We start from the raw sequence: 19285 nt of genomic DNA, 5'->3' as shown, positions 1-19285 counted from the left end.
CAACTTGGGAGAAGTTGGCTATCCAAGATGGCGCCGGTGTATGGCGACGTCTCACGTGTGCTACCTGTTTTTATGTTTTTATTACTGTTCGTGTTATTGTTTAGTCAATTGCATGCTGTGTCCATCAGCTATAATCGGGAGACGTTGCTGAGTATTCGTGCCCGGCTTTTGGAGGGCTTTGTTGGGGAAAACGGCGCGTGTGATCCCCTATTTCAACCACCACTACTTCTACCGGCGGCGTCTGAGGTTTGTTTCTCCTGGTGTAAACAACGGAGTAGACGCAAACAGCGGCGGAGGAAACGAGGGAAAAGAGGCGGCCTCCTGCTCCGGCTGCGTGTTCAGTGTGATCGCCGATCAGGCCTGTTATATGGATTAAATAAATACCGGCTTCCTGATGGCGCAGACAAGCGTCTCAGATACTTTCTCCTGCGACGCTCTTTAGAGGAGCGCTATGTTTGGCTGCAGCCGGTGTTGCCAGCGTTACACTCCCGCGCGTTTACGGGGAAACCCGTAATCAGGTGCGGCGGAGTGAATTCAAATAACTTGCGTGAAATTCCCTGCCTTTCGCCATCGGACATGGGACATGTGTCTGACTCTAAGTTTGCGCTTTTCAATGTCAGATCCTTGTCAAATAAGGCGTTTGTTATGCGAGACTTTATATCTTCCCGTGACTTGGATTTTCTGTGTTTAGTAGAGACGTGGCTTAAACCTGGAGAGAACTGGCAGTTAAATGAACTACGCCCCCCGTATTACTCCTGTTTAAATTCTCCAAGGATATCAGGACGTGGTGGTGGCTTGGCTGTCATTTTTAAAGACTCTTTTAAATGTCTGAATGTCTCTGTTGGGGTTTTTACAACTTTTGAACTGCTGTGTTTTAAAGTACCTGGCGAAAATCCAGTATGCTGTGCGGTCATTTATCGCCCTCCTTCCACGTATTTTAGCGGTTTCATGTCAGAATTACAGGACTTGCTGTCTTCCCTAGTGCTGGAGTATGACAAAGCATTGCTGCTGGGTGATTTTAATTTTCATATTGACGATGACTCTGATGGACCTGCCCTAGAATTTTTGAACACCTTGGAATCCTTTAATTTTGTTCAGCATGTAGTTGGCCCAACTCATAATCGGGGTCACACACTGGATTTGGTGTTCTCTCTAGGAGTGTGCCCTCACTCTGTTTCTTTGGTAGACCTATTTGTGTCAGACCATAATTGTATTACTTTTAATATGCGCTTATTTATGAATAAGGCTAGCCCCAAACGCTGTGTACGGTCTCGGGCTTTTAACAAAGACGTAATATCACAATTTTTAAATGAGTTCACAGGTGTTAGTGAACAGCTGTCTTTCTGTACTGGTGTAAATGATTTGGCTAGCTCTTTTAATTCTTTATGTTTAAGTGTTTTAGATAAGGGCGCTCCTGTTAGAATGAAGATGAAATCTCTTGTGAATTCTACCCCATGGATTAATGAGGATATCTTGAGCTTGAAAAGGATATGTAGGAGGGTAGAGCGGGAATGGAAAAAGTCTCAACTTCAAGTTCACTACTTATATTTGAAGGATTTATGGTCTATTTTTAACAACAGAATGAGGAGTGTAAGAGCCAAATATTTTAATGAGTTGATAACTGCAAATATACGTAATCCAAGGTTCTTGTTCTCTAGGATAGACAACCTGGTTAACGGGGTGGCTGTGATTACACCTAGTTCTGAGATTGATGCTGAACAGTTTTTAAGATTTTTCTTGGATAAAATCAAGGCTCTGAAACATAATATAGCAATTTCTTCTCATTTAAATGGTGATGTGGCTCCTCAAAATGAAGGAGTTGAAATTTTCACTCAGTTTTCTCCCCATTTCCCTTGAGGAATTAAAAGAAGTTGTGAATTGTTTACATCCTTCAACTTCTCCTGGTGACATTCTCCCAGCTACATTTGTTAAGAGCATTCTCGATTCTGTGGGCATTTATCTTCAAGAAATAGTGAATTTGTCACTTAACACGGGCTGTGTGCCAGATTGTTTTAAATTGGCGATCGTGGAGCCGATTCTCAAGAAACCTGGTCTTGATCCGATGGATTGTGTAAATTACAGGCCAATCTCAAAGTTACCTTTTGTCTCAAAAATTCTTGAGAAAGTGGTCGCAAAACAGCTGCTGTTCTTTTTAGAAGAAAACAGTATTTTTGAGAAATTTCAGTCAGGTTTCAGGCAGAAACATAGCACTGAAACAGCGCTTTTGAGAATATTAAATGACCTCTTGATGAATGCAGATGCTGGGGAAGTCTCTGTTTTAGTTTTATTGGATATAAGTGCAGCCTTCGATACAGTTGATCATAATATTTTAATAGAGAGGTTGCATCAGTGGGTTGGAATATCTGGAACTGCATTAGATTGGTTCATTTCGTATTTGACAAATAGAACCTTTAGGGTATCTACTGGAAGAAAGTTATCTTCATGTGCTGATCTAACGTGTGGAGTTCCACAAGGTTCAATCCTTGGTCCTATACTTTTTAACTTATATATGCTCCCCTTAGGTGACCTGATTCGTCGTTTTAATATCTCTTATCATTTTTACGCAGACGATACACAGCTTTATCTCTCTGTTAAAAGGAACGACTTCAGGAGATTAGAGAGTCTCACTGATTGTATTAAAGCAATTAAGGATTGGCTGAGCTGTAATTTCCTCAAATTAAATGACGGGAAAACAGAAGTATTGGTTCTGGGTTCTCAAAAGGTTGCTGATAACCTAAAGAAGGAACTTGGGTTATTGGCTTCACAGATAAACCCTTATCCCAGAAACCTCGGAGTCATCTTTGACTCAGATCTTAATTTCTCAATGCATATAACAAAGCTGGTGCAGACCTGTTATTTTCAACTGAGAAATATTGCCAAAATCAAGAAAATGCTCTCCTTCCAGGACACAGAGAAGATCATTCATGCTTTTGTATCATCACGACTTGATTATTGCAATGCACTATTTACATGTCTTAATCAAGGGGCAATGGCACGGCTGCAGCTGGTTCAGAATGCAGCTGCCCGGGTACTTACCGGGACTAAAAGAAGGGAGCATATTACCCCTGTACTGGCATCTCTACATTGGTTGCCTGTTGTTTTTAGAATTCAGTTCAAAATTTTGGTTTTAACATACCAGGCGGTGCACGGTGATGTGCCAAAATATATTTCAGAGTTATTATCACCGTATCCTAGTACCAGATCACTAAGGTCATCTAGTCAGGGGCTCTTAGTGGTCCCTAGGACAAAACGGAAACGAAAGGGAGATTGTGCTTTTTCTGTGTATGCCCCCAAGTTGTGGAATGCTCTGCCTTTGGATGTTAGACTAGCTGGATCAAAGGACATTTTTAAAGGAAGACTCAAAACGCATCTCTATTCATTAGCTTTTGGTCACAGGTGATGCTTTTGTTATTTATTGGATAGTGCTGCATTGTTTTTATGGTTTTATGTCAGTTTTATGTTGTTTATGAATATAGCTGTACTGTTTTTATAGTTATATGTATCTGTTTTGTTTTATCATTCTATTTTTAGTACTTGTTGTTTGTGAAGCACTTTGTAGCTGTGCTTAGAAAAGTGCTATATAAATAAATGTTTACTTACTTACTTACTTACTAACTGCTCCCCAGGCGCCGTGGATAGGGCTGCCCACCGCCCTGGGCAAGTGTGCTCACTGCCCCTAGTGTGTGTGTGTGGTGTTCATTACTAAAGGTTCCAGTTTAAAGTGTTTAGTACCTGTTCTGATTGGGTCTACAAGATGTCCGCCCTTGTGTTTGGTAACTCTGCAGATGAACCCAAAGATAATTTAGCAGAATATTCAGTCTTCCAGGTGAAGACTGATCACTTTGTATAGAGTCTGCTGGTGACACTACACATGGACACTTTGATGAGTGGAGTACATCATTTTATGTCAGACAATAAGTTAAGCTAACATGCAAAGTGGCCAAGTAAGTTCTTCTAAGCTGCTTCTCTCTCAGAGTCGCCGGGGTGGGCGGGTGGGGGGTGGGCGGCGCTGGAGCCTATCCCAGCTGTCATTGGGCAAAAGGCAGGATACTCCCTGGACAGGCCGCCAGTCCATCGCAGGGCAGACAGACAGACAGACACATTCACTCACACCCAGGGGCAATTTAGCAAGTCCAGACGGCCTGACTGCATGTCTTTGGACTGTGGGGGGGAACTGGAGAACCCGGAGGAAACCCACACAGACACGGGGAGGACATGCAAACTCCACACAGAGAGGACCCCGGTCACCCAGCCGGGGACTTGAAGCCAAACAAGTTAGGCAATTTGAATAATTACCCAAATTAGATGCTTTAGAGTGGCATAAAACTGCCAAAAAGACAATTCCCTCGTTAATCTCGGTTATTATGGAGGTGCCAGCTGTGAAAAATGAACCAGAACTAGAACCGTAAGTTCTGTTGGCTCATGTTTGGGTCTGGCTGACTGTATGTGGGGAAGGTCGCATAAATATGATCTTTCACTGAACCATTTCTTCACAAAGTGATTAAGAACAAGTGTCTATTCTGAGCTAAGGACTAACCTGCGTGCGAGACACTCATATAGAAGATACAGGGCGGCCTTCCACACAGGCCAGCAATTAATACTCGATTAAGGTCCAGCAAATCACTTTACAGCCATTGATCGGGTTCTACTGGGTGCCACATGGAACAATCTGTCCATACTGACATTAATCGACAGCAGTTTTAGGGCCTGACCGTGAGGGAGAGATGGACACCGCAGTCTTTAACTATTGATTGTGATTATCACAGCTGAACTTTAATCCCACCCTAATCAAGGCATTGAGCGATTTCCCTCGAGTGGCCTGTGTAATCCTGCATAATCGCTGGCAGAAAGATCCGCTACAGCTGGCCTGAGGCTTCTTAAACAGACCTCTGGTGCAAGTATACAGAGGAGCCGGGATTACTCGCCCTCGTCCGGGGAAATGGAGACTGCAGACCTTACTGTCCAGCGCAGAGTAGAGTCCAGCTAGTTGAGCTACACCCATTAACCACAACAACATTACTACTACTACTAATAATAATGATCATAATCATAAAAGTAACAAAAACAATTACATGAACAGTAATAATTATAGATCAATCTATAATACTAGTTCAGCTGCACCCAGCATTAACCACAACAACAACAATACTACTACTACCTCTACTACTACTACAAATAATAATACTAAGAATAAAGAACTACACAGAAATGTTGCCAAGCTGTTCCACGCAGCAATAGCTTGGCCTGTAGCTCCTTGAAGCCTGGCAGAAGTTCTCTCATGTATTAGCAATAAACAAAGCAGCAAAACATTTGAGGAACAATTTTTATGATTGAACTTTAATCTTGCTTTATTATATCCTTTGTGTACTACAATAAAGTGAAATATGGATGATTTATGTTCTGTATGGAAGAAATGAATGAACCTAGTTATTAGTTTAATCATGATCATAACTTGCAATGTGACTATTAGAGAACAGCAGCTGGTTCATGTTGGTGTCTCTGGCCTTGTTGGTTCACTTTGATGCGCCTTAAAGTGCTGTTTTGACCCCAACGTCACAAATGATGTACGATTTCACTGCGTCTACAGTTACCATTCAGTGCCTAGATCTGCTAAGAAATCCTTGTAATGTGGGTGCTGTGACGACTAAGAGATGACCGGCGAACAAAAATCTGTAAAATCACCCAGTATTATTAATGATCAGTTATTATTAATAATTTAAGCACAACTATTATTGCCGCTATGGACCAACAGCTCGTAAATTCATCAACCTTTTGTTCAATGGCTAGTCTCTCATGTCCCGTGCTTAATGGTCATATATGTTATTCTATATTGTGTATATTCAACAGAAGAGTTTACTGCATTTATGTGCTTATTGTATTAGATTACGTGACCCTTATTAGTCCCAAAATGGAGAAACTTTACCTCCACATTTCAACCCACCTGTGCAGTGAAACACCACATACACACTAGTGAACACACACTAGGGGGCATTGAGCAGACTTGCCAGGACTTGGGCAGCCCAATCCACAGCACCCGGGGAGCAGTTGGGGGTGACTTGCTCAAGGGCACCTCAGTCACGTACTGTAGGCTCAGGGGATCGAACCGGTGATGTTCTGGTCACAGAGCTGGTTCCCTAACCTCCCAGGACTGCCCCTAAATTGTCAGGACAGAGCGCAATCGCAGTCCCCCCCTCCCCCATCGCCCTGAATGTGGGGTCCTTCACACAATTATTAAATCAGCAGAGCTGGCCGGACTCGGCATGGCACTCACCTGAGGAGAGCAGAATGACCGCTTGCAGAAGCGCCACCTCTGAGTCGTCCAGATTAAAGGAGGAGAGGGACACGCCCAGGTCGAAGATGGCGTCTGAGACCACGCCCAGACCACCGTTCTTGAGCTGCCCGCGCGTGACCGCCATCTCTCCGTTCAGCGTGAGCGTCTCGCTCTCTGGGTCATAGCGCACGGCCGCGCGCAGAGACATGATCTCCATGCAGCAGCCCTTCAGTAGGATGATCTGATCTTCACAAGGCAGCTAGAACACAAATATGAACCTCACTTTAACACATTTAACAATTCCACCGACAAATTCCTGCAAAACAATATGAAAACAAAGTCTTTCAATGGTTTGAGCCAGACACGTTCACAGTGGTGCTGATAGGAACCAGATGTCCACCTCTAAAAGCTCCCTCTCAGAAAGTTATTACGTGACATGGTTATAAAAATTCAATGCCTGATGTCTGAGACAGAAGATTTTTAAATTTATGACATTTGGCTGACGCTCTTATCCAGAGCGACTTACAGTTTGATTGTTTAACACAAGGTTAAGGTGGTGTTAGGAGTCTTGCCCAAGGACTCTTATTGGTATAGTGTAGGGAGCTTAGCCAGATGGGGGATTGAACCCCAGTCTACAGCGTAGAAGGCAGAGAATTTACCCACTACACTAACCAACCATTACTAAAGCCATTCCTGCTGGAGGGACACATACAAGGTGTTTTAAGGCACAAGAAAACTTATTTTTTCAGATTTTCCACAAAATTTCATATTAACCTCTTAAACTCCTCGGGACCACCAGTAGTTCCAAATCACACTTGGTCATGTTCCTCATAGCGTTCATATTCCATAAGCTCCATTCAGAAGCTGGCCGTCGTGTGAGGCTGTAGCTCTTCTCTCCAGTCTAATAGACGGTGACGTCATTTTAAACCCTTATAATAAAAGAAGCTGAACTTTGTTTTTCTACTGAAAGTCGACCCGTTTTTCCCCAAATCTGGGCTCTAAACTATAAACAGACGGCGTCTCTTCAGTGATCTGCTCTGGAAACATCACTTTTAGAGAACAACACAAAGAGCGGCCGAGATTTTTGGCTCTCAGCAGTAAATTATAAGCATGTAGTGAAATGTGGAGATCATAAAACACACGTTCTGATCATTTGAGGGAGATTTTACCAAAAAAATTAAGTAAATAAAAATGTACATTTATTTCATGCAGTTACTGAATAATTTGCCTTATGATTTGGTCAAGTAAATTCAGATGGACAAACCAAAGTATACCCACAACCATAAGAGGTTAAAACTCAGGAGACCCGTGTGGGTTCTCCGGTGGTTCTGGATGGTAAATAAAACATCTATATCTGTGTTGTAGTCATGGCGACTCCTGGTTCCCATCACCACCACTGTAAAGACACCTGAACCATTTCACACCAAACCCACTCTGAATGACTCTCTTTACACCTCAACTATTTATTTATGCTGAATTTTGGAAAATAGTGGTGGAATTCCCTGTTAAAAGGTAAAAATAATCCATACAGTATGGCAGCTGTCATCAATCCTGCTCATGGAGATCAACCTTCCACGCAGAGTTTAGTTCTAACCTTAATCCACCACAGCTGGTTCAGCAAATGACTGTACTCAGAAGTCGAACAGGAAATTGAACAGGAAGGCAGATCTTCAGGAGTACGATTATGACAATTAACCAATGCTAATTAACCAAAAGTCAGTGTTTTCTGTAATGTTGGTATTTACAAAGATTATTTATGACTGTATTTAATATCTATATACACTGTATATCCAAAAGCTTGCAGAAACCACGTTCTCCTGGCTGCAGTAACAGCCTCTACTCTTCTGGAAGGCTTTATAGCAGATGTTAGAACACTGCTGTGAGGATCTGATTGAGCATTAGTGAGGTCAGGTACTGATGGTGGATGGGCAGTTCTGGATCACGCCAACTCATCCCAAAGGATGAAGGTGATGGAGCTCCATCACTCCAGAGAACACAGTTTCACTGCTCCACAGCTCAATGCTGGGGGGCTTTATACCATTAGAATGAGACACTTTGGACAAACAGTGCATTAAATTAAATAAAGTACGGATTATTATACTGGAATTCAGTTGATTAAACTATAGGACCAGTCTTAACATTGACACTGCTCATTTTCTTTGTCTGCCAGGTGTTCACAGGGAGTCTGCTCACATCCTACTTCTCACAGAACACCAAAACCATGAGAGGTAGAAATGCTAGAGGGCGCCGGCGAGCGTGTCAGCAGTGATTGGGGCTGAACAGAACTAAACTTTAAATTTAGCCTGTTTCCCCGTTAAATGTGGGAACTTCCTTTAATTTTGGGGAGCAGAAGAATTTATTTCATTAAAAATGTGAAAGACATACCGGTGTTTCTCTGCTTTTCTACAGCAAAAAGATTTTGGGTAGTAATGCTAGTGTTACTGCTACTGAGTGATTATTGGTTGGCATTACTGATACTGAGTGATTATTGGTTGGCATTACTGATACTGAGTGATTATTGGTTGGCATTACTGCTACTGAGTGATTATTGGTTGGCATTACTGATACTGAGTGATTATTGGTTGGCATTACTGCTACTGAGTGCTGATTGGTTGGCATTACTGATACAGAGTGATTATTGGTTGGCATTACTGATACTGAGTGATTATTGGTTGGCATTACTGATATTGAGTGATTATTGGTTGGCATTACTGATATTGAGTGATTATTGGTTGGCATTACTGATATTGAGTGATTATTGGTTGGCATTACTGATACTGAGTGATTATTGATTGGCATTACTGATACTGAGTGATTATTGATTGGCATTACTGATACTGAGTGATTATTGGTGGCATTACTGATACTGAGAGATTATTGGTTGGCATTACTGATATGGAGTGATTATTGGTTGGCATTACTGATATGGAGTGATTATTGGTTGGCATTACTGATACTGAGTGATTATTGGTTGGCATTACTGATACTGAGAGATTATTGGTTGGCATTACTGATATGGAGTGATTATTGGTTGGCATTACTGATACTGAGTGATTATTGGTTGGCATTACTGATACTGAGTGATTATTGGTTGGCATTACTGATACTGAGTGATTATTGGTTGGCATTACTGATACTGAGTGATTATTGGTTGGCATTACTGATATTGAGTGATTATTGGTTGGCATTACTGATACTGAGTGATTATTGGTTGGCATTACTGATACTGAGTGATTATTGGTTGGCATTACTGATACTGAGTGATTATTGTTGGCATTACTGATACTGAGTGATTATTGGTTGGCATTACTGATACTGAGTGATTATTGGTTGGCATTACTGATACTGAGTGATTATTGGTTGGCATTACTGATATTGAGTGATTATTGGTTGGCATTACTGATACTGAGTGATTATTGGTTGGCATTACTGATACTGAGTGATTATTGGTTGGCATTACTGATACTGAGTGATTATTGGTTGGCATTACTGATATTGAGTGATTATTGGTTGGCATTACTGATACTGAGTGATTATTGGTTGGCATTACTGATACTGAGTGATTATTGGTTGGCATTACTGATATTGAGTGATTATTGGTTGGCATTACTGATACTGAGTGATTATTGGTTGGCATTACTGATATTGAGTGATTATTGGTTGGCATTACTGATACTGAGTGATTATTGGTTGGCATTACTGATACTGAGTGATTATTGGTTGGCATTACTGATATTGAGTGATTATTGGTTGGCATTACTGATACTGAGTGATTATTGGTTGGCATTACTGATACTGAGTGATTATTGGTTGGCATTACTGATATTGAGTGATTATTGGTTGGCATTACTGATACTGAGTGATTATTGGTTGGCATTACTGATATTGAGTGATTATTGGTTGGCATTACTGATACTGAGTGATTATTGGTTGGCATTACTGATACTGAGAGATTATTGGTTGGCATTACTGATATTGAATGATTACTGGTTGGCATTACTGATATTGAGTGATTATTGGTTGGCATTACTGCTGCTGTGTGCTGACTGGTTGGTATTACTACTATTGAGTGCTGACTGATTGGTGAGCTGATCAGCTCATTGGCTCATTACCCTTTAATGATGCAAAAGGTTCTTTAAATGCTCATGGTTCTAAACTCAGCCATTTTCTTTACTAAAGAACCCTCAAAGAACCATAACTTTTAAGTGTCTACAGAGACATTGTTAGAAAGTCCTACACTGGAGCTCAGTTGTGCAGCAGTGTTGGGATATTTTATGCTGCTCTGTATAAAATTGATTAAGCATTTCCAAATAAGGCTTTTGCCCAGAAACGTAATCATTCTGGACTTGCTCTGGAGCGCCCTCTAGTGTCTGACCAACCTACAAGACATTGTACTGGTCTCTCCTCGCTAGAAACTTACCTCACAGAACATAGGCAGCTTTTTGGCGAAGTCCACCACTCGGGTGATGGCGGGGGTGATAATTTTTGTAAACTGACTGAAGGCTTCTATGTCCACCTTACTCCCCTCCGGCGCATTGACGATCGGCCCCTGACCGATGTCTTCAGGCTGCAACGACAGGAAGAGGGAGGTGCGGGGCGCTTAGCAACGGCGTGACTGGCAGCTAGAGGACATTAACCAAGTCGAAGGTGTGACACAGCAAATCCTCATTCCCCTCTAAAAGCATGAGAAAGGCCACAGAGTTACAGTGAGACACATTCCAAAAAACAGAGTGGAGTGAGTCCATGGTGCCCAGTTATTGAGAGGAAAAGGAGGAGAAGAAGGAAACTTAAACGATAGGACGAATCAAGGAAGCGGAGCAGAGAAGCCTTTGTCGTTTAGAGATCTCTCTCTGCTGCTGAAGTCATTGACTAGGGTTATTCACTGAGATTGTTTTATTTTATTGACCCCCCCCCCTTTTTTTTTTAGTTTACCTCTAGATAATAAAAGCACTTAATGCCCTTCTGACCAGAAATAAAGTGATGTGAAAGATGAAGCGTGGAAGAGACCAGACTGAGGAAAGGGAAGACAGGGGTGCTGAGTACAGCGCAAAACCCAGCCTCAGACCACTTTCTTTCTCTCTCTCTCTATATCTCTCTATCTTTTTTAAAAAATTAGTTTTAGCTTTGTTTCTGTTGTCGTTTTGTTTGTCTTCAGTCTTAAAGTGCTGAGCGCAGCTATCCCTTAAGCTTTCCTCTCCTGTGTACACCTTCAGTCTGATACAGGGAGCAGAGCGCTACACAAACACGGCAAACAGACGCTTCAAGCATTCAGCATGTCACTCTATCCACAAATAAATAAATGAAAATAAACAAATCAATGAATTAATTAATAAATAATGACAGAACGGAAGCAGCTGACAATTTCAGAGAGCGCTTTTTGGGGTAAATTAAAAAAAAAGAAAAAAAAAAGAAAAACAAAACAAAACTAGAAACTCAAATGGATTTGGTCTACTGGTTCTTACCTTGGTTTCCTTCACCCCCACTGCACTCTGGTCAGAAGTATAGAATAAATTACAAGTTATTTCATTAAGTAGCATTGCTTCCTCGACCTGTTGGGCAATCAACAGGGATCGTGAAGTTTCAATGAAGAACCCGAGTCAAGCCAACTAAAAAAAAACAAGTTGAAACTGAGGACAGATGAGACAGTGCAGACAGAAACAAAGTGAGATCATGAGCATGCGTGGCGTTTCCATGGAGTCGAGCAGATACGATCACGGATGCAAAAGAAACTACAGTACTGGCAGAAGTCAGAGAGACCACCTCTTCCAGTCAAAACGGCCATTGTGTACAAGATATTTCTGAGGAGATCAGATATGAGATCATCTAACTAACATCTAATTCAGAAGAAACAGCACTTTTCTGGCTTGGTGTAGTGTAGTGGGTAACACTTCATCCCTCTATGCTGTAAACTGGGGTTCAAGCACCCTAACACGATGCCAATGAGGGTCCTTGGGCAAGAATCCCAACACTATCTTCGCCTTCCTGTGTAAAATGATCTAATTGTAAATGCCAAATGCCATGAATGCAAACTTTCCAAAAGCTACAGACAAACTGTGTCTCCTAACAACCACCTGGAAGAGCTGGTAGACACCAAAACTGCGCCCATCAGATAAACAGCGCTTAAAGCTTTGATCTCTGAGAGAGAGGAGAAGATCAAGCTGCTTCAGATCTGAAAACATCCACAGGTGTTTCTGTCCATCCTTCCACTGTGAGAAGACCACTCAGTGCTGTGGGTCTGAAAGGATGTGTAACTGATCAAGAAGAATCACACAAAGAAGCTGGACGATGGACTGACCACCCCAGAGTCCAGACCTCAACACCACTGAATGGGTTTGATTAGTTCAGAAAATCAGCAACCGGCTTCTCAGACTGAACTTGGAGGTGTCTGCAGATTCTTTGAGGAGCTGAAAGTGGGTCTCCTGAAAAGAGTGGAAGCTGGAATAAAGGTGAAGATAAAAATAAGGCAGGGGAGCAAGATAATTAAGCTATGGTAGTGACTTAGTAAGACGTGGAAACAAGATCAAGCCTTACTAAGTCATGGCCACACATTAGGATCTCATTCCCACACCTTACTAAGCCGTGGCCACACATTAGGATCTCATTCCCACACCTTACGAAGTCAATCCACACATTAGGATCTCATTCCCACACCTTACTAAGTCATGGCCACACATTAGGATCTCATTCCCATTCCTTATTAACTCGTGGCCACACATTAGGATCTCATTCCCATGCCTTACTAAGCCGAGGCCACACAATAAGATCTCATCCCCATGCCTTACTATGCCGTGGCCACAAATTAGGATCTCATTCCCGCGCCTTAATAAGTTGTGTCCACACATTAGGATCTCATTTCCATGCCTTACTAAGTCCTGGCCAAGCATTCGGCTCTCATTCACATGCTTTACTAAGTTGTGGCCACAACTTAATTATTTTGTTCCCCTGACTTACTAAGCTGTGGCCATGCATTTTAATTTATACAGACGTCTGTTCTGACTCGCCAGTAAATAAATGAAGGGTCTCTGACTTTTGCACAGTACTGTACATGTCAAACTAATTACTTCTAGAGCATAAACAGTGTCTTTTTACAGTGTCTTCAATAATATTTCATAGTAATAATCATATAATAAAAATTCAAATTCTAGCCAGCCTTTAGTTTGTTAGCAATCTCGCCATGGAAACCCACGACAAAGTTAGTCCTGAGACAGACATTCAATCTGCAGAGGATGGCTAGATTTTAAAGGACATGGAGAAAGCAATTGGTTAGAGACTGAAAACATGAGGACAAGAAAAAACACAAAGTTAGAGAGAGAGCGAGAGAGAGAGCGAGAGAGAGAGAGCGAGAGAGAGAGAGAGAGAGAGCGAGAGAGAGAGAGCGCGAGAGAGAGAGCGAGAGAGAGAGAGCGAGAGAGAGAGAGAGAGCGAGAGAGAGAGCGCGAGAGAGAGAGCGAGAGAGAGAGAGCGAGAGAGAGAGAGAGAGCGCGAGAGAGAGAGCGAGAGAGAGAGAGCGAGAGAGAGAGAGAGAGAGAGAGCGCGAGAGAGAGCGAGAGAGAGAGCGCGAGAGAGAGAGAGAGGGGAGAGAGCGCGAGAGAGAGAGAGAGGGGAGAGAGCGAGAGAGAGAGAGAGAGAGAGAGAGAAAGAGAGAGAAAGAGAGAGAGAAAGAGAGAGAGAGAGAAAAAGAACAGAACAGAACAGAAATAAGGACACATAAAACATTTTAGTAGATTGGTTTTGGTTGAAAAGTTTGAGTTTGAGGAAAGGAAAGGAGGATAAAACTGTAAAAGATGTTCCATTAAAGTTAGTGCTGCTGCCTTTGTGGAACACAGAGTCTCCAGCGTCCAGCTAACTGTCCCCCACTCTACAAGATACAAAAAACATCCACATATTAACACAGGGAACCGTGGAACAGTGGGCACGGGACTGGGAAGAGGGATTTGGGAAGTAGGGATTGGAGGAGGGAGGATTCAAGGTGTGGTGAAGAATTAAAAAGAAAAAAACAAACAAACAAGAAACAGGTACAAAAAAATGAAGCCAAAAAAAACCCGAAATGAAGAAAGAAACAGCAAAACAAGAGCGTGGCGCTGACTTCGGGGAGGAGGCGTCTCACCAGGAATTTGCGCTTTTGTTTCCAGTGGTTGCCCTGGGCGTTGGTGGCCATGTGGGCCTCGGTGACGATGCGGATCAGCTCCCACTCCTCCTGCGAAGGCTCGGGCCGCTCCCACACCGTCTTCTGCAGCTCCTCACGCCGCCTCCGCTCACGGTTCTCCTCTATCAGCTTCCGCTTAGCCAGCCGCTTACTGTCATCCAGCACCACTAGAGGGGGCGAGAGAGAGCCACAGAGCACTGAGTGAGAGAGCCAGAGGTGGGGCGGTGGAAAGCAAGTGAGGACAACCCGAATTCGGGAAGGTCAAAAGGTTTGGAATCACTGCTCTTGATAATTTTATAAATTATTTTTCTCAGCACTGCAGAATGGTGGTGGTGTGTTAGTGTGTGTTGCGCTGGTCTGAGTGGATCAGACACAGCAGCGCTGCTGGACTGAGAATAGTCCACCAACCAAAAATATCCAATGTCCTGTGGGCAGCATCCTGTGACCACTGATGAAGGACTAGAGGATGACCAACACCAACTGTGCAGCAGCAGATGAGCTGTCGTCTCTGACTTTACATCTACAAGGTGGACCGACGAAGTAGGAGTGTCTAATAGAGTGGACAGTGAGTGGACACAGTGTTTATAAACCCCAGCAGCACCGCTGTGTCTGATCCACTCATACCAGTGCAACACTAATGATCCACCACGCAAGTAGTACCTGCTCTGTGAGGGTCCATGGGGGTCCTGACCACTGAAGAACAGGGTAACAGAGTATCAGAGAAACAGATGGACTACAGTCTGTAACTGTAGAACTACAGAGTGAAACTATACGGTCAGTGGAGCTGATAAAGTGGACAGTGAGCGTAGAAACAAGGTGGTGGTCATCATGTTGTGCCTCATCGGAGTATGTCCTCAATTTTTTCTCATTTTAGTCTATGTAAAGCGAAATTGGGTCTAATTTATTCATCTACTATAAAAAAACAGATTATTATTTGTATTATTATTAATATTGAGAGCTGAATCATTCACAGTGGTGCTGTGCTCAAATATCAGGCTGAATCACTCATCACTGTGTTTAATGAGAGCTGCTGAGTGACTCTGACTTTCTGTCAATCGCTGTCAACATCAGTCGAATCCCACACGGATCAAGATTCCCACACTTTGAACTCTGAACGTCACCGGATGTGACGAGCGCTGGCCTGTCTGAGCAGCGGAGCTACGCGACGTGCAGGCATGACTGGGTCACAGAGGTACAGGAAAGTGTGTCACAGTGCTGTTTTACAGTAACATCACCCTAATTTATCACCACATCATGACAAAAGCAAACACTCACAGTCGGTCGCCATGCCAACGGCAATGCACTTCTTGAAGCGGCATTCCTGACACTGGTTCCGCGTGACTTTGTCGATGACGCATTTTCCCTCGTACTTACACGCGTACGTCGGGTTCAGGTTCTTCTGGATCGTGCGCCGGAAGAAACCCTTCAGAAAACAAAGGAGATAAAGGGAAGATGAAAAATGAAGTGTAGGTGACACTTCATAACACACTTATAAGCACTGAATAAGGTATTTATAAAGCAACAATGGACTGTTTATGAATGACTTATGCCCGTGACCACAAAATGACAGTTGTTTTAGTAAATGACTTTATAAAGTAAATAGACATTGTATTGCTATAAGGGGCCTTAAAGTGGAACATTACATTTATAACACTGTTATGAAGCATCGTTCTGAATGGGCCTTCTGAAGGCCTTGTTAAGAACATGTGTCAGGTCTATGAAAGATTTCTGCAGCCTTTCAAGGCCTCTTTAATAGAAGCTACACTTTGGTAGAAATGCCCAGAACTGATACTGTGCTTATAACTAGGCCTCTGTTCCATGACTTGTGAATAATGCTTTATAACAGTGTTATGAATGGCACAAATAGGTCCATCACTTCAGTTTAAGGCACTCTTATGTCAATACAATGTCATTTACTTCATAAAACACCTCATGTCGTCCTGTGATTACTGGTATAAACTGTTCATAAATACTCCAGCATCGCTTTAAAATATGTTATCCAGTGCTTATACAGGTGTTATAAAGCCTCTATGTAGCTTTTGTCCATTTTGATGCCATTTCACCGCAGCATTTGTTACTTTAGTTGTCGCTTGTTGGAATTAGTGTATATAAAATCATATCATGCAGCCCTACTGTAATACTGTTATCACTTCCATGACCTGGAAAGACAGATATCAACATTTTATACCTTTATAATTGATTTATAAATATATAACTACAATTTACAGTGCAGCAAGTCATCCAGAACCAAACCTGTGCTCTCCTACCCTACATGTTCATAACGGTACTGAAAACAACACATTTCTGTCACTGTTCACTGAATTTATGTTTATATGTGTTTAATCTTCTGTATTTAGAGATAAACAGCTTTAATCAGTTTTCCTTGCTGTGCAGTATTTGTGTTCGGAGCAGAGACTCAGGGCTCACCTTGCAGCCCTCACAGGTGATGCAGCGGTAATGGTATCCTGTCGCTTTGTCCCCACACACTACACAAAGCTCGTCCTTGTCTAGGTAACTTGGTATGTACCCTGAAAATATAGAACATACATTACAAACATCTACAATCAGAATAATGTCTATACTGCAGACGTAACACAAAGAAAAAAATGCTCCTAATTTTAATATACACTACTGTCCAAAAGGTACACTGTGAAAAATCAGAATATTTAATATAATATTATAATGTAACATATTATATTGTATTGTATTGTGTTATATTATAATACAATACAATACAATATTATAATATTTAAACTTTTAACTCAAGAAGGTAAATAACACATAACATTTTTTTTTAATGAACAGTTTTTACGCTAGAAGAAGAATTAAAAGCACGTTTATATAATTCATAAGAAAATAAATAAATAAATAATTGACTGCATGATGCTAAATAATATTAAATAATAAACAAAATACAAAAATAATACAAAAGTGACAAATGTCAAGGCAGAAAACGACAAAGAATTCCTGTGAACAGATAATTACATTACTTATTGTTTATTAATTATTTAATAACTTATTGTTCTTGCCAAAATACCTGGGAGTTTTTTGTTTCATCTGCACTGTATGAAATGTTACTGCATATAAAATAAATGATCATATTTATATGAAAAAAGTGATTCCAAACTTTTCAATGGCACTGTACGTTAATGTAACTACATTTCTATCAACTATATATATATATTTATAGATTGATATATGATAGTGATAAGTAAACTGCAGGGGTGCAGTTGTTAGAAGAGAAACTGGGGCAAAGCTGGAAGGATCGATGATGTGTATTAAACCCATGTAAAACAGTAAACACATTCCAGTCAGCCGTTTCATAACTGGAGCACTTCACTTCGTGGCCTGTTGGGAATCATGCTTTTAATAGAAATAAACAAAAGCAGTGCTGTTCACCCCAGAACAGACGAGCGCACAGAAAAAAGAGAGAAAAAGTCAGAGAAGTGGGTCAATAAGTCAATATTATTAGGAACACACAATACAAGAGCACCGAGTCTCATCTGGACGCTCGGCCTACTCGCACATGAAGGGCAGCTCAGCCAAACAGCACAACGGCGAACTAAGCCAAATCCCCGGAGCTCACGCTGCAACTGGTCTTGAGGAGCGTCCGGAACCAGGATCGATACTGTTTGTGATCAATAAGAGTGCAGGAGGTCAGAGACAGGCCATTACCCCCGCAAGCCTGGGCCTTCTGTTCCTCTGTCTGCGCCCCAACAGCCGTGCCTGCCAATCAATACGCTCTACAATAACCAGGCAAACCCCAGAAGATCAATACACACTAGAACCAACAGGCAGGGCTACATATTTACAGCACTGTGGCACTGGAGCTCCATTCCTGTTAAAAAAAACTGTTAAAAAGTGCTTATTTGTTTAGATATATGCTAATATTAGAAAAAATATAATAATATTAGTAAGTAAGCAGTGATTTTATGCATGTAAATGTGTTCAGTTCAACCATTTCCAGACCTCTTTTCATGCATGGAAGGTATTAGTAGCCATCACCCAATACTTGGGTACACTAATCAATACTTTTAAATCAGGCGCGCTGCTGATGGAATTTACAAATCTATGCAATGGCTGGAAGCATCTATGAGAACCAGGCCACAAATGCTTTATTCAAAACATGAAATTCTTGGTTTTATTTGCTGCATTGATGCATCTCTTCTACTCTTATATGACTTATATAATATATATAATAAATCATAATTACTGCTGAGATACATGTTTTAAATAATGCACACTACTGTAGATAAACCCCAAATTCCATATTGCTGTTGATTTTCTAAGTGAACATAAGCAAATGCACCCTCTACACTGTTAAAATGAAGGTTCTGTTCAGGTACATGTGTCGTACATCAAGGTACAAACAGTGTAAATGTTCCCTCAAAGGTTCTACAGTGGTTCTAAGGTCTGATTGTGATCCGCCTCGCCTCCAGGCTTTTACTCTACTGCTCTGTTTTAAAACATTCAGTTATGAAAAGGTACAAATACCAACTTTTCACCTGGAGAGCCTGATTTAAGCTCCACAATCAGACCTGAGAACCACTGCAGAACCTTTGAGGGAACATTTACACTGTTTGTACCTTTGATGAATGAAAAACGTACCTGAACAGAACCTTCATTTCTCACAGTGTCGTCAGCAATTACACGAAACTCAGTGCTGATCTGCATTTGACTGTGACAGCTGTAGCTCATAGGTGAAGGTTCTGGTGATTAGGATCAGAACCAGTGAAGAATTCGTCTCGCTGAATGTAAAAGTTGAGCGTCCACCGTGAATTAAACCATTTTTTTAATCCACGCCAAAAAAGAACACAGCAGGAGGTCAACTAATGAGCTAATTATACACCAATTAATTAAAGTCAGGA

The 19285-nt window shown here is 41.7% G+C and overlaps 1 protein-coding gene across 7 annotated transcripts in view; it reads right to left on the bottom strand.

The window, feature by feature from the left end:
* thrb (thyroid hormone receptor beta) overlaps positions 1 to 19285 on the bottom strand; it is a 254206-nt gene that overhangs the window by 4670 nt on the left and 230251 nt on the right. For 5 of the 7 annotated variants that reach the window (XM_017721787.2, XM_037546462.1, XM_037546417.1 and 2 more), the window contains 6 exons: positions 16845 to 16945; positions 15693 to 15840; positions 14379 to 14584; positions 11734 to 11820; positions 10692 to 10838; positions 6272 to 6530 (listed from right to left, as the gene is read on the bottom strand). In XM_017721787.2, coding sequence (XP_017577276.1) covers positions 6272 to 6530; positions 10692 to 10838; positions 11734 to 11820; positions 14379 to 14584; positions 15693 to 15840; positions 16845 to 16945 — 948 coding nt within the window. The remainder of the gene's footprint in view (positions 1 to 6271; positions 6531 to 10691; positions 10839 to 11733; positions 11821 to 14378; positions 14585 to 15692; positions 15841 to 16844; positions 16946 to 19285) is intronic. The other 2 variants (XM_017721785.2, XM_017721786.2) reach the window with 2 other exon arrangements.

The sequence above is a fragment of the Pygocentrus nattereri genome, chromosome 1 (genome assembly GCF_015220715.1).
Source record: "Pygocentrus nattereri isolate fPygNat1 chromosome 1, fPygNat1.pri, whole genome shotgun sequence".
NCBI lineage: Eukaryota > Metazoa > Chordata > Actinopteri > Characiformes > Serrasalmidae > Pygocentrus > Pygocentrus nattereri.
Note: the sequence above shows the minus strand (reverse complement) of the source record. Positions and strands in the feature narration are given on the sequence as shown.